The sequence below is a fragment of the Pelodiscus sinensis genome, chromosome 9 (genome assembly GCF_049634645.1).
Source record: "Pelodiscus sinensis isolate JC-2024 chromosome 9, ASM4963464v1, whole genome shotgun sequence".
Classification (NCBI taxonomy): Eukaryota; Metazoa; Chordata; order Testudines; family Trionychidae; genus Pelodiscus; species Pelodiscus sinensis.
Genome location: NC_134719.1, coordinates 57,682,681 through 57,706,352, shown reverse-complemented (window position 1 = coordinate 57,706,352; position 23,672 = coordinate 57,682,681). Strand labels below are relative to the sequence as shown.

At 45.8% G+C, this 23,672-nt stretch overlaps 1 protein-coding gene across 1 annotated transcript in view; it reads right to left on the bottom strand.

The window, feature by feature from the left end:
• SHCBP1L (SHC binding and spindle associated 1 like) overlaps window positions 1-22,980 on the bottom strand; it is a 46,544-nt gene extending 23,564 nt beyond the window's left edge. Inside the window, exons 1-7 of the mRNA XM_075936787.1 lie at window positions 22,720-22,980; window positions 20,859-21,008; window positions 15,559-15,773; window positions 11,560-11,646; window positions 9,370-9,588; window positions 8,324-8,429; window positions 1,118-1,271 (exon numbers count right to left, since the gene is read on the bottom strand). Of these exons, the coding sequence (XP_075792902.1) occupies window positions 1,118-1,271; window positions 8,324-8,429; window positions 9,370-9,588; window positions 11,560-11,646; window positions 15,559-15,773; window positions 20,859-21,008; window positions 22,720-22,965 (1,177 nt within the window). The 5' untranslated portion in view covers window positions 22,966-22,980. The remainder of the gene's footprint in view (window positions 1-1,117; window positions 1,272-8,323; window positions 8,430-9,369; window positions 9,589-11,559; window positions 11,647-15,558; window positions 15,774-20,858; window positions 21,009-22,719) is intronic.
• Between the last annotated feature and the right edge of the window lie 692 nt (window positions 22,981-23,672).

Sequence of the window (23,672 nt, the reverse complement as noted above, 5' to 3'; positions counted from 1 at the left end):
TTTCAAATATCTAAAAGGGTGTCACAAGGAGGAAGGAGAAAATTTGTTCCTCTTGGTTTCTGAGGACAGGACAAGGAGTAATGGGCTTAAAGTGCAGCAGGGGAGGTTTAGATTGGACATTAGGAAAAAATTCCTAACTGTCAGGGTGGTCAAATATTGGAATAAATTGCCAAGGGAGGTGGTGGAATCTCCCTCTCCGGAGATATTTAAGAACAGGTTAGATAGACATCTGTCAGGGATGGTGTAGACGGAGCTTGATCCTGCCTTGAGGGCGGGGGGCTGGACTCGATGACCTCTCGAGGTCCCTTCCAGTCCTATTATTCTATGATTCTATAATGAAGCACGGGATATTTAAATCCCGGTTTCACGGATTATTTCGAATGCCTACATTTGGCATTCACATACCCTTGTTAACTAGCAATGCTGCCATTTATCAACAAGTCCACTATATTACTGGCTTCTTAATTCCTAACAAATATTCCTAAATTCCTTATACATTATTCAGTTCCACAGACTTTTTCACTGGGGTGACTAGCACAACTGTTATTCTGTCATATGTTTTCAGATTCAATGTTACTAATCTCATTAGAGTTCAGTGAGTTTCCCTCACCCCACTATTTACATGTTTTTTAAAAAAAAAAAAGTAGCCCTATAGCACCTTAGATTAACACAGAGAGAAAGTATCATGAACTTTCATGGGGAAAACCTACCTCCTCAGATGAGAGTGAGTTTTGCCCTCAAACTCATGATACAACACACACACACACACACACACACACACACACACGGTTTTGATTCGAACTAACGCGGCCTGGAGCGCACTTCCTGGTTCGAATCAGCTGGCGAGCGGAATAACGCGCGGGTGAGATTATGCTAATGAAGCACAGGATATTTAAATCCTTGCTTCATTAACAATTTCGGTCTCCTGCATTTGCATCCCTCTCTCGAGATAGGGAGCAAGTGTAGACGTACCGTAAGGTGCTACTGGACTATTTTTTTAAATTACCGACTAACATGGCTACCCCCTAGGACTTATTTACTTGTAGTAATTGCTCATCTGAAGGACTGCTATATACAGTGACAAGTTGTAAAGATTATAGCAGAATGCATTGCTGACCTTGAATAATAATATCCTCAGTTAACATGGAGAGGTTTGCAGCCTTATATTCGCCTGGGAAAATGACCACATTATCACCACTGTAACAGCTATCCAAAGCCATGTTTAAATCATCATGTTGTTGAAGCAGCGTATCGACAGCAAAATCTTTAACCTGTACAGGAAAGAGGGAGCAGCAAAAAACAGTTACCTATCTTTTGTAATGGTTGTTCTTCAAGATGTGTTGCTCATGTCCATTCCAAGCAGATATGTGCGTGTCTCATGCACAGTTATTGGAAGGTTATTCCCCTAGTAATACCTGTCAATCAGCTGTGGAGCCATCTGGAATAGCCTTCTAAAAAACTGTACAGAGGTTCCGATGTCAATGCCTTGAGTTCAGAAACTCACCTAGCTGATGTGATCGCTACTAGAAAAGGTACTTTCCACGAGAGATGCAGAAGGGAACATGTAGCTAAAGGCTCAAAAGGCAGTGCCATTAATTTAGATAACACCAGATTAAGGACCCATTGAGCGACCAACTGCCTAAAATGACGATACAGACCCTGGCCAAACCCTTCAGAAATCAGACCACTGGTTCCATAAATACCACATGGCCAGCTGATCCAGGATAAAAGGCTGTGATGGCTGCCAAGTGCCTCTTACCAAGGTCATCTCACTGTGTTATATGAAAGAGAGAGAGTCTACCACCGGAATAGATATCTCTGTCAGCTGTGTGCCCTTTTGGAGTGACCAGACAGAAAAACTTTTCCTTTTGTAAGTGCAGGTGGCACACACAGAAAACTTTCTGCTGCCCAGTAGAATCTTTTTCACCTCAGATGAACATGCCATCTAATGTGGATTTAACCACAGAGCGTCCAGTCTGTGAGATGAAGTGACTCCAGGTTGGGATGCTGCAGGTGGCCATGATCTTGAGTGAGCAAATCCAGAAACAGGGGCAAGAGGAGAGATGTGTCCACTGATAGCTGGAACAGGATGAAAAACCAATGCTGCCTGGGCTGTGCAGGGGCTACCATAACTGATGCTCTGTCTTGGCATAATTTGACCAGGACCTTTTTGGATGAGGGATGGAGGCAGAAAGGCGTAAAATAGGCTGCCCTTCCATGGTATGAGGAAAGCCTCCAATGGGGAACCCAGTCTTTGGCCCAGGAAGGAACAAAATCTGTGGCATTTCCTATTCTAGTGAGCTGTAAACAGGTCCACCTGAGGAAACCCTTACTTCTGGAAAACCAACCCAGTTACGTTGGGGCAAAGCAACCATCATGTCAATGGAAAGAGTGGCTAAGGTGATCTGACAACTTGTTGACACCCATTAACTATGAGGCCTCCAGGTGTATGTCGTGAGCAATGCAAAAGTTCCACAGCTTAACGGCCTTTCAACACAGCATGGAGTAAGTTCTGCCCTGCTTGTTTACATAAAATATTGTTGTGGTGTCTTTCATTAACACTGAAATATGATTGCCTGGAGGTGAATGCAGAACATCGTGCAAGCCAGACAAACTACCCGGAGTTCTTTGTTGTTGATATGCATCAGGATCTCTGTAGAAGTCCAGACGCCTTTCATCTGGAAATTGTCTAAATGGACACCCCAACCTATTGCTGACAGGTCTGTGACTAGGATTAATGTTGGTTGTGGACATTCCATGGATCCAGACACCACCGAAGAGAAGTGAGAATCTGAGGAGAAATGGTGGCTACCAAGTCCAATCAATCCTGACTTGGTCTGTACACGTGGACCAAGGATGTTTGCAGAGGCTGGAGGCAAATTCTGGCATGTTGCACAACATAAGTGCAAGATGACATGTGACCCAAAAGCCTGAGGAGCTTCTGGACCCAAAATAGGAGGCTCTGTATTAGCACACTCATTGTGAGGAAGCAAGCTTGAGAAGAGAGCCCTGGCCTGAATTAGAGTTGATTTTTGTCAAGTTTAGAGTGAGGCCTAGCCTGCGAAAGGTTGATTGCACCCTGTGCAGATGATCTTCAACATGAACATGCAAATTGCCCTTGACGAGCCAAGTAGAAATACACTTGGACACCGCTCTGCCGTAAATAGACTGCTACAATAGCCATATATTTTGTGAATACCTGAGTGGCAGCAGAAAGATCAAAGGGGAGGATCATGAATTGGTAATGCCCCTGTCCCACTAAAAAACAAAGAAAATGCCAGTGAGATGGAATTATGGCAATATGGAAACAGGAGTCTTTCAAATCGAGGGCAGCATACCAGTTGCCAGGATCCAGAAAAGGTATAATAGAGGCTAGGGAATACAGTTCCTAAACCTCAGCTTATTTACGAAGTGGTTAAAGTTGCAGAGATCTAAAATAGGCCAAAGGCCTCCCTCCTTTTGCATTGGAGATCAGAAAAGAATGGTAATAGAAACCCGTGCCCCTGGACTCTGGAGGGACCTCTTCCACTGCTCCCAACTGTAGGAGTAAAAGCACCTCCTGGACTAGGAGCTGCTTGTGAGAGGGATCTCTGAAGAGGAACAGAGAGGGTGGGTTGGAAGGAGGGAAAGAAGAAAACTGAAGAGCATATCCCAGTTCCATCATGCTTAAGACCCTGTGGCCTGAAATTATATGGGTCCAAGTCCACAGGGATAATTGGTTCCCAAACATGCGAATAGGACAGCCTAATCATGGCAAGCTTACCCTATGATGGCACCAAAGTGCTAGCCGAGACCAGTCTTAGGGTACGAATAGACTACATGCCTCTGTCGCGGGTGTCGACATCAAAGGCATTTGTCGACCACCCAGGTAAACCTCATCCCAGAAGGCATACCTGGGTGGTAGACAAATGCCTTTGATGTCGACACCTGCGCGTCCAGACTACCGCGCTGAGCCGACAAACAGCTGATCGGCTCAGCGCGGCAGCCATGTAAATTTAAATGAAGCGGCGATTATTTAAATCGCCGCTTCGTTTTCCTATGCCTGGTAGCCTAATCTACATGCCTCTGGTGACAGAGGCATGTAGTCTAGGATGTACCCTTAGTGATCACACTTGGAGACAGGGAGCGCTGGGCCAACATATCTATAAAAGCCTGAGCCGCTTCAAAAGTCTCTGGGGTGGATGGCATGTCCAAATCCCCAATCTGGCTACTCCTTGATGGGGAGTCCAAGGGCACCAGACTCCATGGCTCCTCAGGCAGTGTGGAAGTTGGTGGTGCCTGAGGTGGCAGTGCGGGCTTGTGGGGAGGCCTTCCCTATAAAATGTCCGAGCACGGGGGACACTCCTTTGGCCTTATCGGCTTTGATGGACAATCTTCCTCGCTTGAGACGCTGCTTTTATGCGTTAAAAACAAGTGTGGCTGGTGCCCTGAAGATATCCCTGTAGCTCTTGCAACAGGAGAATGTCGGTGCCGAGCCTGGGTGGTGGGTGAAGATAGGGCTGGGGGAGACAAGGCTGACTCCACCAGGAGGACTTTTAGCCTGAAGTCCTTTTCTTTTTTAGTTCTGGGACAAAAGCCTTTGCAAATCTTGCACTGTTTGGTGCTCCTCACCCAGGCATTTAAGGCAAGATTTGTGTGGATCTCTCATGGGCATAGGCTTCTAACAAGCACACAGCTTGAAGCCTTGGGACTGAGGCATGTCCTGGTCCTCAAGGCAGGGAGGACAGGATTACTCCCACTATCTAATTACAACACTAACCAAGAACTAACAATAAAACTCTGTTTACAACTATTTACACTATAAAGCTAAGGGAAAATGCTTGCTCGAGGGAAGAGACTTGAAAGACAGTCACTTGTGGAAAGAAGGAACTGAGCGGGGGTGGAAGAATTAGCAGTGGATTATAGTGGCTATATATAGCATCATAACAGTTCCACTCCAGGGAGGCTCCACAGCAGACCTATGGGTACTGCCAGGGGAAAAACTTGACCACTGTGCACACAACGCATGCACACTTGACTGGAATGGACATGAGCAATCACTGAAACTATACAGTTAAGGCAAAACAAAACCTACCATGAACCTTTTGAATTAACAGCCAATCTTTTGAAATCTGCTGCTGCGATAAGGGGGAAAGGAAAGGCAGAAGGGAAAGGAAACTGAGGAGTGGGAGTTTAGTGAATTATTGCTGTAAGAAGCCATTAATCCAAAGTGTCTATCAGTCCATGATCTTTAGTGACTAGCAAAGATGAATGTAAGCTTCCCAAACCCATTGTTTTAAAGTGGTATGCAATTTTCCTTTGAGGATGAGTACTGATAGGTCAGATATACAGTGATCGTTTGGTGAAAAACATTCAACCACAGATTGTGTTTTGCCTTCTAGCATTTTTGGTATAAGTTCATCTGAAAGCACAGTGATTGTCTGACTTCACCCACATGTGTATTATTGGGACATTTAATGCATTAGATGAGGTACATGTGTATGACCCAGGGATCTTGAAAGCTGTGGGGGTTGTTGTTAATTATAGCAGAGGAGCTACAGCTGCAGGTTTTGCATTTATTGTTTAACCGTGCCTGGTACCACTTTGAACTGGTATGTTCTAGTCTGTGCTAGGGATGTAAACGATGAATCAACTATTCGACTATCTGATAAGCAAAAGCTTATCAGACAGTCAACACACTAGTTGACTAGTTGCTTCCCCTCCCTTTGCTGCCTCTATTACAGAGGCAGCAAGTGGGGGGACAGAAAAGGATGCTGGAGGAAGCAAGCTTAAAAGTCAGTTTGCCCCAGTTCCAGCTCCGTGGAAGGGGGCAGGAGCACAGTGGCAGACAACTTTGAAATGTAAAAAGAGTCCCTGCTGGAGCTCTTGTACATTTCAAAGTTAGCACCCTGCCGCATGGAGCCCAGGGCCAGTGGAGAATCTCCCACTGACCCCAGGCTCCAGGCAGGTTCTTCCGCTTTGAAATGTACAAGAGCCCCCGGTGAGACTCTTGTACATTTCAAAGTGGAAGCAACCGCGTGGAGACCGGGGTCTACGGGACTCCTCACTGGCCCCAGGCTCCATGCAGCGTTTCAGTCTTTGAAATGCACAAGCGCCCCTGCTGAGGTTCTTGTACATTTCAAAGACGGAACACGGACATCCTTATCGACTAATCGAATAATCGATGGAAATACCATTGACTGTTCAATTAGTTAATTAATCAAAATTTAACATCCCTAGTCTGTGCAGCATTCACTTCTGATGAGCTTGGAGAGGTTGGGGATTTTTGGAAGGTTATATCAGGCATGAAAGAACTTAAATTTCTTACAGGTAGTATCTTATTACAACCCGCTGTCCCCGCTTCGGGGAAGCTCAGGGCAGAGGTCAGGGGGGTTGCAATAACATAGAACCTGTAAGAGATTTAAGTGTGGGGTTGAATGCAGAGGGCTCAGGGAAGAGGGTGGGGGCCAGCACCAGGAAGGCTCAGGGCTGGGACAATCTCCATTGGTAACCCTTGGGTGTGTGTAGGTCAGGGTGGGCAAAAGGGTCTCAGCGGGCCGGATCCAGCAAAAGCTTGGTGGGTCCTGGCTGCCGGCCCTGTGCTCTTGGGGCTTTCCTACCTGCCCTGCATGCTGGAGTCCTGGCTGTTGGACTCAAATTTGGGAGGGGGGGAGAGAGGACAGGATTAAGGCCCGCCCCCAGCCAGCCAGACTCTCTCTTCAGAGCATATTCTGTGATACCTTAGTGCTTGGTGCAGATAACCGATTTCTTTGTTTGGGGTGATTACTGAATCCAGGAAAATAGATATGGTAATCCATGGGTTTGTATTGAAACCAATTGGGGTTCCAGGAAGTTGATGCTAGCATGGGACTGTTCCAGAATTCAAGAGTCAGGTGATGGTGGTTGAAATTGTGGTGGAAATCTATGAGGGAGTTATTGTCCAGAAGATGAAAATATAATTGATGCCTCTCAAGAATATCATAAAGTTTTGTGATGCATTCATGTCAGACAGAACCCTTTAAGATTTAGGATGTATTATGTATAGACAAGCTTCTAGGGGGGCCATAAGTCCCAAGTTTGAGGGTGCTCTAGGAAAGCCTTCCTGAGTGGAGGAGTCTGGTCAACAGTCTTTGAATGTAGGAATAGGAAAGTTGTACATCTGAAAGTCTTTCCACCAATTTAATTAGATGAGGATTCATTGCAGGACCGTGACCATCAAGTTCATGCAGTGTCTGCTGGAAGTCCAACATGACTACAGCATGACTATTGGATTTCCTCAGATAATGGAAAATCCCAAAGTATTTCCATATGCCTTCCAGACCCACAGGTGCTCAACAGATGTACACACCTGGGACAGAAAAGAACACAAGAAACTCCACAGAAAGGAATCAGGGCATCAGCCACCTGGAACTCAGAGCTGTCAAGCTCACCCTCTGACGGTTCCAAAGGAAAAGGGGTCTAAGCAGGTCTGCCTTAATTTACTTACTGAAGGCAAGAATAGAGAAGCTCTGATTACCTCCAGAAACCTATGAAGATCCTGAGGAGTGTTCCCTTTCTCAGAATGAACAAGAAGTATTTTTTTAAAATAACTTCCCCTTTAATTCTTTCCTAATTCTCCAGAGGCATAGTGAACTCATTCAGATATGCAGCTTTTTACTGTTATCTAGAACTTGAAAGAGTTTTGGAATACTGTTCGGTATCTTGCTCAATTCAATCCTGCAGTAGAGTCCACACCTGGAGATGTGGCCAAATACATCTCCTACCAGTGATGGAACAAAAGGAGGCAATGGAAAGGCTAACACTGACATATCTCATTAAAGCAGAATTTCTGGGTGGGATAAAGAACCACTTGAAAGGCGCAAATTAAATGAAGCTGCAAGAACTTAGGAGTGGTAAAAGTAGACTAGGCAGCAAGAGTCACCTTCATCGTTAGACGGCTTCTAGTTAATTCCAACACATGAAGTTCCCTCCTGTGGAGACTGAGCATCTTACTTCATGACCTTTATATCCATGGCTGTGGTGTCCACTGGTCTCTAGCTTGAACCTCTCTGGTCCAACAACATCTGTGGCCTACTGGACCACAGAGCCCCAATGATCAGGATTGGAGACAATCCGGCAGGCCAGAGGCAGTGAAACCCAAATGCAAAGGGAGCCCAGCAGGGAGGCTGGCACATACCCTCTCCCTCAGAGACCTCATCTCCCCTTGTCTGGTAAAATCTCTTGTTTGGGACCGATCTGGCACCCTTGAGACCTGAAGGTACAAACTATACTACTATTCCTTCTCTCATTTGGTTTTGTTTAGCATATTTAATCCTTCTGACTCAAAAAACAAAGTCTTCCTTACCATTTCTGCTGTCATTGTTTTAGCTACAATATGAGTTACTGTTTTCCCATCATCTCTGTATCCTCTCCTACGCCTCAGTATTCTTGGGGTCAGAGGTCCATGAGCTCTATAATTTAGAGAAAAATCTAAGTACTATAAGTTTTAGACAAAGAATTTGTTACAGTATGTAAAAAGTTTGACTTGAAAAAATGTTATGCAGAATTTATTACAGATACATGCACTCAAATATCTGTGACAAACATACCGAACATCTCCATCACAAAACTTTCAGTGTTAAATGCATAATATGCCAAAGCAGCACATTTGATACTTCCAAATCTGGTGATATAAGACACTTACCACTTAGCTGCCATCTATAAAATTCTATACATTAATGTGTGTCTCAAATTTGGTTTTAGGGTCCTGGGTTTGACCCATGTTTTTTAACACTCTATTTAAACACAGTTCCAGTGTAATCCATTCAAAAAGATTAACTGGCCAGTACTGGCAGGCCAAAAAATATTTTAGTGGTTTTCAAAAAAAATCTTCTAGGCTAGATCAACAATTTGACTCCATCTTTTGTTACAACATAATTCCTTTACTATACCAATACCCAATGTGCAAATAGAGTGAACAGACAAAAGCCTACTAAAAAAACACCTCACATATTTCTTAAAATGTAGGTACATCTTAAAGTTTGGTTATGGTTAGAAAAGTGACTCTTCAAATTATCTATGCAACATATTTTTCCTCCCTCTGTAACTTCCACAATAAACTAGGGATGTGAACATGTACAGAAGGAAGGGTGGCAATGGGAAGCGAAGTCTGCTCTGAAAAGTGATATTGACAAATACCGCTTTTCGTATTGCCACCCTGGCTTCTGCATAACTGTTAGTACCACACTGCTTTAAGAGCTGGGCATATGGCCAGAGGTCACTGCTCTCTGTTCTGCCTTCAGAGCTCAGCAGAGATATATGTACTTATGTGGGGGAGCCATAAATGACTAGTGACACAAAAGAAGGGGGGCACAATTAAATAAGTTTGAGAACCACTGCTATAGAGGCTACCTGAGGCGAAGGTCCTCCCATATTTTCAACAATCCACATAGCATTACTAATTCATAGTATTTTTTCCAACATTCAATAGCTTCTTCTGCTGTAGGTTCTTCCTTAATATTACTTTGAAACTGAATCAATTCCAAATGCATGTTTTTATACTTCTCCAGATTTTTTCTAAAACGTTGACCAATCGGCGTAGGAATAGTCCCATTCTCAATATCACACCACCTGTGAAAATAATAATAAAGTTATGCTTCTGTCATAGGGTGCACAGGCCCCATACTGACAAGGGAGGGGGTACATGAATTATTCTGGACGTAACTGGCCCTGCGTGACTACACCTGCAGCAGATATCAGATATGAGGAAAGGAGTTGAAACTAGTCCCAGCTCAGTCTACACTACAAATTTAGGTTGAAGTTAGATGAGTTAGGTTGATTTGCTAAACAATTAATCTATACCACTGTTTCTCAAAGTGGTCCACAGATCCACTCTGAAAAACCCGCTAACCGGCCACTCCAGTGTGTTTATTTACTGGCTCAGCAGCCACAGAGCCTCACGGCTTCCCTTGGCTCCAGTTCATTGTTTGCAGTCAAGGGCTGGCACAGGAAGCAGTGTGGGCTGGGCTTCCGGGATAACTACTGGCATCTCCAATGGTAATTTTCAGGGAAGAAAGTTCTATCTTGCAGCTTTCTGAAGAGACCGGAGTTTGTAAAGATGCACTCATCGTGCACCTTTTCCGACCATCCCATGTCAATGTGATCCATCAGCGCTTGAAAAAGCCATCCAGAAATACCCCTTGTGGTTCATGTACTCTTTGGCAAAGCAGTCTAGTGCCAAGATAGAGAAATGTGTGCCATCTATCAGCCCACTACAGTTAGGGAACAGCACTGCAGCAAAACCATCCACTATGTACTGTTTTCCAGGGTCACTGTACCTCTTAGCATAAGATTACTGATTGCCTTGGCTACTTGGATCACAGCAGCCCCCATTGTTGATTTACCTACTCTGAATTGATTCCCAGCTGACAAGTAGCTGTCTGGCACTGCAAGTTTTCACAGGACTACTGCCACTTTCTTCTTAACTGTTGAGCTTCAGGGCACGGGAAAGCAATTCACATAGTTCAATGAAAGTGGCCTTATGCATGCAAAAGCTTTGTAGTCACTGGTCATCATCCCATAGCTACATAACTATGCAGTCCCACCAGTCTGTGCTTGTGTCACAGGACCAGAACCAGATTTCCACAGTATCAATAGGATCAACTGCCGTTAGCATATGCCAACTGAGCCACTCAATGATTTCATACATGTCTATCTTTGTGTCCTCCCCCCATTCTTCTTCACTCCAGCAGCTCCTGACTAGGTCTTGGACATACCATAGCATAATGCATGAGGTGTTTGCAAAGCTTCCCACAGCAGTTTGAAGCTGAGTGGAGTCCATGCTTGCCCTGCTATAATATCTGCACAGATAACCAGGAGAAAAAGGGCATGAAAAGATTGTTTGCTATTGCATTCAAGCATGAGATGAGGGAGAAGATGAGTGCATATGTGATACTGACAACATGTACCCAGAGCCACCTTCTGCAATGTTTTTGTTCTATCAAGCACTGGGAGCCTATCCTAGAATCCAAAGGGGCAGTAGGAACAGTGCACTATCCACACTGCATCACTGTCAAAGTCTAAGATAGCTACTCTATTGGGGGATGTACTCCGTCAACCTCAACACACAGATAGGACATGCATCTTTGACTTTACAAAATCAAGTGCTGAGGAAAATCTCCCTTGCTGAAGAAAGCCTGGTTTCAGCTTGCTCTCTGGATCAGCTTCCCAAAGGAGGAGATCACTAAGCTCAGAAAGACTGATCAAAAGCCTGGCTGCATGAATACATGACCCAAATAGAAGGGCAGGATCTTGCTGACTATTCCTTGAATGACTCTGTTTTTGAATTCATAGTGTTCCTTTGGTTTTGGACTTTATTCCCCTAAAAGAGGTAGGACTTAAGTTTGTCTTAGCTGGAAGGCAAAAGCATCAATGCAGCACCTCCGAGAAGTGACATCTGACCACTGAAGACCCCATGACAGGGTGACTAGTGCTCCGAAGGACCATGAGGGGACCCTATGGGAGTGAGGCCCTCTTACATCTTCTTTCAAAAAAGTCTCACACACATAAAACCTCCTCTCTTTTTTGAGACAATATACTTACAGTTTAATTCTCTCTTCCACAAGTCCTGCATAGCTCTCACAACTTTCATCATCATCCCAGTCCCTCCAAAGGAAATCATAGAAAAACCTAAAAGATATATAGGCATTATGATACTGCCACCACATTCGTTCTTGCATGAGAAACAGGGGAAAAAAGCTTCCAAGTATTGTCTTACCAATCAATCTTGTCTATTTTTACTATGGTGACTGCAAATTGTGAAAAACATTTCACTTCAGAAAAAGCTGTACCACCACAAATCTTATTTACCCACAAGAAAAATCTGCTTAATTTCTGCAGTTTAAGTTCTCTCTTCACCTCACCAGTGGCCTTAAGTAAAATCTCAACTGCACTTCTATAAGTTCATCCATATGGTTGTTTTTGGCTATACAAAAGTTAAAATGTAGTTCACCTTCCAAAGCCTGAAGACTAAAAAAAAATGTAATGGCCTTCTTTTCATGACGTGGAAAGGGAGGGTGCTGCTAGGAGGAACAGTTATATTTCAGCGTGATCACAAGAGGGTGGATGCACCACTGCCATCCCCAGCCCACCACAAAGGGAGCCCAAGCCACTACCTCTTCACCCTCAGCCCCAATCCCAGACAAGAGGAGGTGCAATGGGTGGACAGTGCAGTTCCTGTCTCCACCTGAGGGCCATCCTAGACAACTGGGCCAAAAACACCAGGTAAAGTGGCAAACTTAAAGCAGCAGGCAATAGAGATGTAAAACCTATTTCATTAGTTGACTGGTTAAACATTAAGTTTAACTGGCTAACAGATTAAATGGGGGTGGGCAGGCAGGGGCTGTTCCAGCTCACTGGGTTGAAGCGCCCCCCCCACTCACCACAGGGCTGCTCCAGCCCAACTGCTTCCGACCCTGCGCTGGGCTGCCAGCTCCCAGCCTGCAAGAGCTGGGATTTGGCAGCCTCGCATGGGACCAGAACAGGGGTGGGCAATAGGGCCTCTGTGGGCCAGATCCAGCCTACCAAGTGAGTTGATCCAGCTTGCGGAGGCCCTGCCGCTCCTCCTGCCCCCAGGCCAATCAGGGCCTGGAGGCAGTGGGGAAGCACACGAAGTCTCCTCCCACCTTGCCTTGTCCTGCAAGGAGTGGGTAGTGCTTCTTAGCACCATACATGCCTTGCAGCACAGGGGCAGGGTGGGAGGAGACTTCATGCACTCCCCCCCACCTCCAGTCCAATCAGGGTTTGGGAGCAGGGGGAGCACATGAAGTCTCCTCTGCCCTGCAAAGGGCGCAGCACTTAAAGTCAACTGCCAGCTGCTGCTCAGCTGGTGGTTGACTAAGCGCAGAGCTCCCTTGCAGGAGGAGGGCAGGGAGCAAGAGACTTCACATGCTCTCCCTCCACAGGCCCTGACTGACCTGGGGACAACATGCGAAGTCTCCTCCCACTGCCAGGGGCACAGATATCTAGAGGGAACCACCAGCTGTTCAGAACAGCTGGAGGTTCTCCTGGGGGGGAGGAGGGGAGAGCAAAGACTTTGCATGTTCCCTCAGTCCAATCAAGGTCTGGGGTGGGGAAGCACAGAAGTGTCCTGGCCCTGCTCCTTCTGGACAGCCCCGGGCCACTTAAAAAATTTCTGAAGTGGCTCCCGTTGAAAATTATTACCCACCCCGAACCAGAAGCTAGGGATGTTAACTAACATGTAATTATGTAAATGTATAACTGCTGTAAATTTTAGAAGTTACACATTTATATGCTGGGGGCAGAAGAGGAGAGAGCTGGTGCTCAGAGAGCTGGCTTTTAAGCTGGTTCCCTGTGAGAACTGGCTCCCACCTGCTGCCTCTGATAAAGAGACAGTAGGCCCAGGACATGTGGCTCTGCCGGCTTGAAAGCCGTTTTCCGTGTGTACTGGCTCCATCTGCCCCTTTGTGGGAGGCAGCAAGGGGTAGGCAGGCGACTTTGGGGAGCCAGCACATGCAGAGACCTCTGTCCCCCTTCAGCTCCCTCTGTGAGAGGCAGCAGCAGCGGGGGAGGGAGAGGCAAGAGCTGATAAGCATAGGGAGCTGGCTTCCTACAGGTACGGTCTTCCATGTGCCCACCCCTACCTTCTGCACTGCTGCCTATCAGAGGCAGCAGCACGAGGGGCAGGCAGCTCCACAGGAGCTGGTGCACATGGGGAACCAATTTAAAAGCCAGTTCCCCACAGGAACCAAATCCCGCCTGCCTCCTTTGCTGCCTCTGACACAGAAGGCAGGGAACAAGGGGAGGGTGTGTATAGTCATTAAGATTAACCAACAAGCCCAGGCTTTTTGGTTAATCCTGTAAATGACTACATGCTGACATTCCTACCAGAAGTAGCAGCTGGGGAGAAGGGCTGCCAGCTCCCAACTCGCATGTCCTCCAGCTACTGCTTCCATCCCCCTAATGCAAGGCTCCCAACCCTTAGGGTACGTCTAGACGACATCCTTCTGTTGGCAGAGGGATGTTAATGAGGCACTTCGAAAGTGCAAATGAAGCAGGGATTTAAATATCCCGCGCTTCATTTGCATAATTGCATCATGGCACTCTTTCAAACAAGCGCCATTTTGAAAGTAAAACAGTGGTCTCCACCCACAATAGGCTTCAGGCAGGGGGCTGTTCCTAGGTAATAGTTAATCATTATCCAATAAACATCACCTGTTAAGGATGATGCTTACTAGGTAACTGGTTAACCAGTTACCCGTTCACATCTCTAGTAGGCAAGTCATGTCCATGGGTTTTTCCTAACATTGTAACTTACCAGCCTCTTGGGAACATTCCTGGACCTCGTACTTCCCAAACTCAGAAGAGAAGAATAAAAAGCTAAGGACTTCTGGTTTACTGTTTCCAAAATGCCTAGTCCTCCTACAGAATAGTCTCTAAGGTGCTACAGAACCACTTGTTTTTTACATTTTTTTTAAGTTACAGACTAACACTGCTACCCCTCTGAAACATTCCAACCAAGTTAAGGCTTTCCTGTCAGCTTGCCTTGTTGTAGAGCAGAATAGGTGCTGTGCTGCTGTGTTTTCTCCTCAATAATGGCTTTCCCATACACTTTTTTTCCTCAAAAATCCTCTAAGGTCTGGTCTACACTACAGACTTTCATAAATATAACTGTGACACCACTCAGGAGTGTAAAAAAATCCATACCCCTAAGCAACACTGTTATACCTACCTAACCCCTGTTGCAGACAGCACTAAGTGGATGGAAGAGCTTCTCCCATCAACACAGCTTCCACCTCACATGGAAGAAGAGTTTCTCCTGCCAATGTAGTGTCGTCTTCACTAAAGTGCTACAATGGCACAGCTGCACCAGTATAGCTGTGCCATTGCAGCTTTTTAAATGTTGACCTGCCATAACCTACTGGGGCCACCAAGAAGAACAAAGAATTATGCACAATGGAAGAAATTCATGCTTAGAGCTAATTCCTAGGGGAAACTCCAGGTCCTTTGAGCAGAAGTAAAAAACTGGAATGTTAGAGAGGCAATCAATTCCATGAACCATCTTGGTGACACTACATTGTAAAGTTAGAAAGAAACGGCAAAATATTTTCAAGATGAAATGACCCACTGAAAGAGTCTTTTCTGAAAACAGTTTCCATTTCTACACATTAACCTGTTCCAAAGAAAAACACGTTATCAGAAAATTCCTGACTTTCCTCAAGCTACAGTCCAGCAAGCCTTGAAAATGCCAAGCACATTAAAAAGGCTAACACCTTTAGAATAAAAAAAGCATAAGAGTTCAGGCAAAGAATCCGAATCTAGGTATCACTGAACCTCAGGTCCAGAAACTGTTCACTCTTGGACCAAATAAATCCAATGAACTTGCAAGGACTTTTTTGAGGCATTAACTGGACTTCATCAAAATACTTTTTCACTATTACCACTTTTTAAACTAAGTTTGTGAATACTCTTACACGATTAATTAAGCAAAATAAATCTTAATCTTTCTGTTTTAGGCTCAGTCCCTCAGTTAACAGGTTAACATCTCTGAACTGCAAAAATACAGGGGAAATAGCTAAATACCTCACAACATCCAAAGCCTGAGCAATATCAAATACTACTTTATCCTGGCCCTCAACAGGGTAGACTTCCAGCAGAGGTACACAATGGTCCAGTTCATCCAAAACATTATCAACTAGCTCTCTTGGAATATTTGCAATATTCGAAGAAAATGGTTCAGCAACAGATACAGAAGCTTTCAAGTGAGATGAGGTGTTCTGAGGTGGTTTGCAGGTTACCTAAGATATGACAAAAATATATAGTTACACAATTTTTAAAAATTGTCTATTGCTTTGTTAGCATGATCCTGCCACACAAAGTTCTTATTAATTTTCATGGGAGTGTCACCTGTAGAGTCCATACTATAAAACTAAAAATAATTAGTGAAAATGACATCTTCCTTTAATTTTACCTTTAAATAGTAGTATGAGTCTATGAAAAAAATTATTAGTTTGCTATAAAATAAGTAAACTGAAAATTGCATTTTTTTTAAATCTAAACAATACAGTTAACTTTAGAAGCCAGTATTTAAAACTAAATGAAATGGCATGTTCTAGCAGTTCTAAGCAATAATTATTGAATTTGTTTATAAGAATGATTATTATACTTAAGACATAAGTTAAGGGTTGACTAAACAATATTATTAACCATTTCTAAATTAAATAAACTTTTTCCAGTAGTCTAACTGACAAGCCTTTCTTTACCTTTCAGGCTGAAATTTTCCAAATTTGGTCTGTGTGTGGAAAAAAGATTTTTTAAGTCTGAATAAAAGTTCTCAGAAGTAGCTGAACCAAAGAATGGAGGAAAGAAAGAAGAGAATTAAAAATTCATTTGTTTATGAATAATTCCAAGTATCTCAATGGCCTGGGCTACAAAACTGAAATCTGGAAAACTGACAATGTGGTTGATTGTGGAAAACTACAATTCAGAGATTTTAAATCATGGTAAATATACACACCCCTTTAAGGACCAAGGACTTGGGACAGTCAGCCCTGTTCCATTAGCCCTGTGCATGGCTGGCCAAAAAAAGGAGCCTCGCAGTAGCAGGCTAACTGTAATGGAGAGCACAAAACAGGCAGAGAGACCTGTGGAAAGTTCCAGCTGAGAGAACCTGCAAATGGCTACATAAGAAGAAGCAGGGAACTAGCCAAAGAAGCTCAAAAGTAGGGATGTTGGGGTACATCTACACTTACACCCTAGTTCGAACTAGGGATGCAAATGTAGGAGACCGAAATTATTAATGAAGCGTGGATTTAAATATTAGCATAATCTCGCCTGCACGCTATTCTGATTGCCAGCTGATTCAAACCAGGAGGTGACCTCTGGGCCACGTTAATTCGAATCAAACCCCTTGGTTCAAACTAACATTACTCCTCAAAACCGGAGCGCACCTCCTGGTTCGAATCAGCTGGCGATCGGAATAGCACGTGGGCGAGATTATGCTAATGAAGTGCAGGATATTTAAATCCCCACTTCATTAACAATTTCGGTCACCTACATTTGCATCCCTAGTTTGAACTAGGGTACAAGTGTAGATGTACCCTTAGATAGCATGTAACTGAATAGTCATGTAACAGCATCAAATTTTAGCAGTTACACAACTGTTCAATAGTCCCCAGAGGCAGAGCTGGCAGCCAGTGTGCTCCCAGCCCCACTCCTGAGGAGCCTCCTGCCACCCCATGCTCCTGCCTCTCCATCAGGGATAGCAGCACAGGATGACAGGCGGGAGCCGGACCACGAGGGGAGCCCAGGCCTGCCACGTATAGAGGCTGCTTCAAGGCAGCCTCTCCTGCTGGTTCTGCAGAACCAATGCGTGGGGGAGCCAGCTTTTAAGTCAGCTCCTGCCTGCCCCCAGCTCTAAGTAGGGGGAGAGGTGGGTCTGCGGAGCCAACACACACGGAGAGCCGGCTTTTCCGGCTCCCTGTGTGTATCAGTTCGCACCTGATCCCCTCACCCTCTATGCTGCTGCTTCTCTATCTGATATGGGGGGAGGGGAGGGAATGCATATGGTCAACAGGATTAACCAATGAACCCAGGCTTATGTGTTAATTATATAGTTGCCTACATGCTGACATCCCTACTCAAAAAAAGCTGAGGGAAAGGACAAAAGGAGTCTGGGAAGAGCAAAAGCTGAGCCCAGAGTACGAGCAAAATGCTTGAGTCATTAGAGGAAAGACAGACCCTTCAGGAAGGACAAGCTCATCTCAGTTTGAAACTAGAACAAAGTTCTGTTTTGGACTTGTATACCTCAAAAGGGGTTGGACTTTTTGTTAGTGGCTTATCCAGAGATCAAATGGAAGAGGAAAAACTGAAGGCAACCTGCAATGCCACAAGCACTAAGAATGCAGCAGTGACCCCCACCAGACTAACTGAATGTGAGGCAAAAAAAAAGCTAACAAAATTATTGGATGTATAAACAGAACAAAGATATTACCTCAGTTTATGCTATTGACAAGACTATCACTGAAATGGTGTGTCTAGTTCTGAAAAAATTAGAGAGTTCAATGATAAGATAACAAATATTCAAGGTCTGGACTCTTACAAAGAAATTGAAAGAGCTCAATCTATTTACCTTATGGAGCACCTTAATTATGATCTGTAAGTTATGTAACTACACAGGGATCTTAAAATCAAAGACTGGATGTCTTTCTAAAACATATGCCCTAATTCAATTATAAAATATTGGATTCTGTAGTGTTCATTTGCATACTGCAAAAAGTGAAGTTCTAAGGTTTGCGTTATCCAGATGGTGTTAGCCTAGAATACAGGCAGTCCCCGGGTTACGTACAAGATAGGGACTGTAGGTTTGTTCTTAAGTTGAATTTGTATGTAAGTCGGAACTGGTACATACTGTAGGGGAAACTCTAGCCAAACATTTCTCCAGAGCTCAGTTTTATTCTCCCACACACCACTTCCCTCAGTCCTTTATCCTCAAGCTGAGGTGTCTGCTGAGAAAAGCCACTCCGTGTCTCCCTGGTCTGCTGTGGGGGGCGCTAGCTTCACATTTCTCTGGTCTGCTGGGGATAAGCAACTAGTGCGGGGTTGCTTCACCCCGTTTGTAAGTAGGGATCCAATGTAAGTCGGATCCATGTAACCCGGGGACTGCCTGTATATCAAAGTGGTCCCTTCAGCCTTAGAAATCTTTCAATCTAGATTCCAATTTAGAAGTGAGGCCTCATATATAGTCTTTCCCAAGTCCTAAAAAAAGGTGTAAAGCTAAAATTGAAGATTAATAGCAGCAGATGGGTTTAGCCCAGAAAGGAAGAGGGGTAACCCTGAGTATGTTTGGTGGTTTTGCTCTTGGACTCATCCAAAAGACCTTCTAAACATCAGATGTGCAGATTTTTTTATTTTTTTTGCTTATAGTATTTAAATGATGCTCCATCATCAAAAGCTATAATTGTATCAATTCAGTCAATTATGAAGAACTCAAAATTAACCATGTCCTTTTAGAAGATATCCAACCTGCTTGGTGAACATTAAGGCTGTGTCTAGACTACATCCCTTTTCTCGAAAAAGGGATGTAAATTAGACACTTCAAAATTGCAAATGAAGCCGGAATTTGAATTTCCTGCGCTTTATTTACATAATGGCGGCCGCAGCTTTTTTTTTTTTTTCCTTCCAAAAAACCACTTTGAGAAAGGAAAGAAAAACACAGTCAAGACAGGGATCTTTCGACAGAAATGTCCCGTTTCGAAAGATCCTTTAAACCTCATTTTTTTTAAAAAGCCGCGGCTGCCATTATGTAAATGAAGTGTGGGAAATTCAAATCCCGGCTTCATTTACAATTTCGATATGTCTAATTTACATCCCTTTATCGAAAAAGGGATGTAGTTTAGACATAAGGTAAAGGTACAGCTACACGGGGGGGGGGGAAGATTTCTGAAGAAGGTATGCAAATTGCGTTCGCATTTGCATATCTTCTTCTGATTCTTTTTCCGGAAGAGGATTTTCTGATATTTGGCCTGTCTACACTGGGCCAAACGTTGGAAAAAAATCCTCTTTCAGAAGCCCCCAGTACACCTCGTTTTATGAAGAATAAGAAGACTTCCAAAAGAGGGGTTTTTTTCCGACATTTGGCCCCGTGTAGATGGGCCAAATATTGGAAAATCCTCTTCCGGAAAAAGAATTGGAAGAAGATATGCAAATGTGAGCACGATTTGCATACCTTCAAAAAAAAAAAAAAACCACAGTTTAGCCGTACCCTCAGTGAAATGGGAATCTTGTGGGGGAAAATATAGTGTGTAATCACATCATTACAGACTACTGTAATGTTTACAAGAGCAGAAGTTAAGATTGTGAAGGCAACCTTCATTTTGGCACTTCCAGACTCAAGAATGCTTTGTTTTTAACATTAACTTTGGTATTTTTTTAAAGCTACAAGAAGAGCAAATTCAGGAAATCTGTGTGGACCAAAGCATCTCAAGTCCACTTTCTGTCCATCTTTTCCACCACTGGTCCACAAGGATCCCATGCCGCAGGTAAATACCAACAGTTACCTCTCAAAAAGCTGGTTATGAGACTCCCATCCAAGCTTCCCTAATGAAATAATGATTGATCAGTTAAAATACGTAACTATCTTCTCTACAAATCTCAGAAATAAAGAATGGCAACACTGACTACCACAGCTCAAAAAATGCCCTCTTCCAGGGCCAGATTAAGGCATGGGCTAGCCGGGCAGCTGCCTGGGGTGCCAACCTATGAGGGACGCCTGATGGCAGCTGTAAGGGGCACGCAGCGCCCCTTATAGCTGCCATCAGGCGCCGTGCCCCTGGCCCCCAGATCGCGGGCTACAACAGCTCCCAGCGGCTCCCCTGCAGCAGCCGCCCGCAGTGGGGGCCGCGTTAACCCCCGCAGCACCAGCCAGCAGTGTCCTTCCCCCCACTGCCCCGTGCTGCGCACCAATGGCAATAGCCAGGCTAGGTTGGGCCGGGCACGTGCGTCCTGCCGCCGCCAGCTCGGTGCGCCCTCCCCCACGTGCCGGGCGGGGCCAGGCATGCGCCCTCCCCCAACCCAGGGCGCAATTAAACTGTCTGCTTGGGGCACTGGAATGGCTCGGTCCGGCCCTGTCCTCTTCCACACTTGAAAAGTTTAGTGAGTGCATCTAGTTCCAAAAGTATGAAGGACGTGAATAGTGAAATACCCATGACTATATTGAGATCTGAAAACACAGGTGTCTGAAAACTTCCTAGAAACATTTGAAAAAATTCCATAAGTAACATGCAAGATGCTATGAACCTTGCTTATTTTTCTATTAAACTTTAAAAACATTGTTTTATTTTAATGACAACTAACTAGAATGAAAAAATAAAAAGGAAAATTACTTCAACAAGTATTCCAACAAAAGGTATTGGGATATCTTCAGAACTGATGAAGAAAAGTTCTGGATTGGTCTTCCAAACTCCAAACCATTTTTCTTTCATTTTCAGTTTTTCCAAAAGGTATTTACTCATTGCTTCATTGGCATCTTCTGCCTATTATATGAACAAAGAGAAAAAAAATCTCACTGATCTTAAGGGCACTACACTTTTAATTTAAAATAAATTCATAACTTCACATTAATAAAATAATGTGATACATCACTCTGAGGGCAGAAAATAAAAAGGATACAATAGGGAAGAAGAAGAAGAAGGAAAGAAAATAATGGGGCATAGAGAAAGAGAAAGTGCACTCTTATTACAAGAAAAACAGAAGGGTGAAACCCAGTGGCAGGGAATACTTATTACTGTATTGTAAGATTTAGGAGAGTCCCTATCATCCGACCTAAATGGGACCGACACATGGTTGGATTACCGAATATGTCTGATGATACAGACTCTATTGTAGAGAGCAACGGAACAGATGATGCCGCTCCTGCTGGGGACAAAGTCCCCGCAGAGCAGCATCAGCTGTTCCGTTGCTCTCTAGGAGCAGCTGCTGCTGCTGCCGGGACGCTTCCAGGCAGGAGCGGCAGCAGCAGCAGCAGCAGCAGCAGCAGCAGCAGCAGCAGCAGCAGCAGCTTCTTCTAGAGAGCAAGGGAACAACTGATGCCGCTCCTGCGGGGCACATCACGCAGGAGCGGCATCAGTTGTTCCCTTGCTCTCTAGGAGATGCAGCTGCTGCTGTCGCTCCTGCCTGGAAGTGTCCCGGCAGCAGCAGCAGCTTCTCCTAGAGAGTGACGGGGCAGCAAGCGGGGCCGTTCTCTCAGCCCGCGCTTTATCTGACCCTGCAGCTCCTGGGGACAGAGTCCCCGGGAACTGCAGGGTCGGATAAAGCGGAGTGTTGGATTACCACTGTACAGTAATTCGGACTCCACTGTACAGTAATTCTTCATTTACCACGTTTTCGTGATAGCATAATTTTTTTTTAAGAGAACGTTTTTTGAATTACACGACTGTCCCCGGAATAACACGATTTCTCCAGCTCGCCCATTGCCGGCGGTTGCACGGAGCTTCCCCCGCCTCCCTGCAAAGCGGCAGACAGTTTGCCGCTCGCTGCGCCGGATACAGTGCGGGTCCTGCCAGACCCGTCACAGGGCCATACTCCCAACCCAATCCCCCTCCCCTCTCCTCCCCTTTCCTTCCCCAGAGCCAAACACCTCCCCTCCCTGCTATAACACAGTGCCCTTTCTCCCAACCTTATGTCCCAGTCCCAATAGACACCGCCACTTGAAACGCAACCCCCACCTTTTCAATGGGAAAATTGACCCCGTATAACACGTTTTCACTTAACACAATCGTTTTCTGAAACATATCTATAGTGTTAAATGAGGAATGACTGTACTGCTACTCTTCCAGGAAAGAGGATATTTTTAAATAGCGTTCCAGTTTATAAGAGCCAGCCATTGCAATTAAGAAAGAAGAGAACAGTATCTCAACACAGAACAGCAGGGCTCACTGAATAGCTTTTTGATCAAATCTGTCAAGGTTTCAAGATTTTGTCAAGGTCTGAACCCAGCTGAGTGACACACAAGGCAGGTTGGGGGGGAGGTTCTTGGATAGCTGTAAGGCCTGTTCCTTTTCCCACAGGCGGGCAATTTATTGTATTGTACAGAGAACACACCAACGCTCCCCCTGTCGCTCGTCTCCCCGGGCGGCCTGGCCCCTCGAGGGCGCCTCGCCTCTTCCGATGCCCTGACAACCCTTCCCGATCTCCCCCCGCGCAGGCGGCCCCCCAGGGAGCTCCCCGCCCGCGGGCCCCGCTCACCTTGCAGCCCCGCAGCAGCCGGTCGCAGTACAAAGCCACCTTGTCCCGCCCCGACACGGCCCCGAGGTGGGACGCGTACAGCGCCGGCAGCGGGTCCGCCTCCGCCTCTTCTTCGCGCTGGCTGGAGAGGAGCGGCCGCCGGCTCGGCCCCGCGCCGGACGAGGGCCCGGCAGTGCACGCCTGGGAGCTCTCGCCCGAGGCCGGCTCAGCCGCCGTCGCCTCTTCCTCGGGGCCACTCGAGGCCATTGCTTCAGACAGCCACGCGCCTGGCAGCCCCCGGCCGTTACCCGCCGAGCGAAGCTGCAGCCAATGGGCGGCGGGCTCGAGCCCCCCAGCCAATGGGGAGGGCCTGTCTCGTGACACCACCCACCCAACCGTTAGCAAGATTCTGCCTCTCGTGCGCTTCCCGCTAACCTAAGCGCGCGCGCGCCGGGACGAAGACGCCATGGCTCTTCTTTGCGCCTCAGCCTTGGGCCCTTCCCCGCTGATCACAGCCTGCTACGGAGCCCTTCCCCCACCTGGCCCGGCTACTAGTTGTGGGGGGGGGGTCCCCCCTCGGTCTAGCTGTGGTTGTGTGGCCCGGTGGCTGCTCCGCCGCTTGGAAGCCCGTCAGATGGGGTGGGTGTGGGGTGGCCAGGTGCAGGGATTTGAACCAGACTGTCTGGTATTTGAGCTTTCTGTTTGGGAAACAAACTGAGAAAATACCGGAGGTATAAGGGGGGGGGGGGTATTTTCTAATGAGGTGCGTTCTATTATTGTTATGAGTATCAGTACCTAGCTGCGCACTGCCTGGCTGGTAGACGCGCTCCTGTTGCGTGAGTGTGTCTGCCATCCAGGCAGTAAGCAACTACGCAGTACAGAAGAGGGGAGTGGGGCAGGATGGAATCCCTGGGGCCAGACTCTCCCGTGCACCTCACCGGGACCGTGTGTGGGACGGGCCACACCCCAGCATC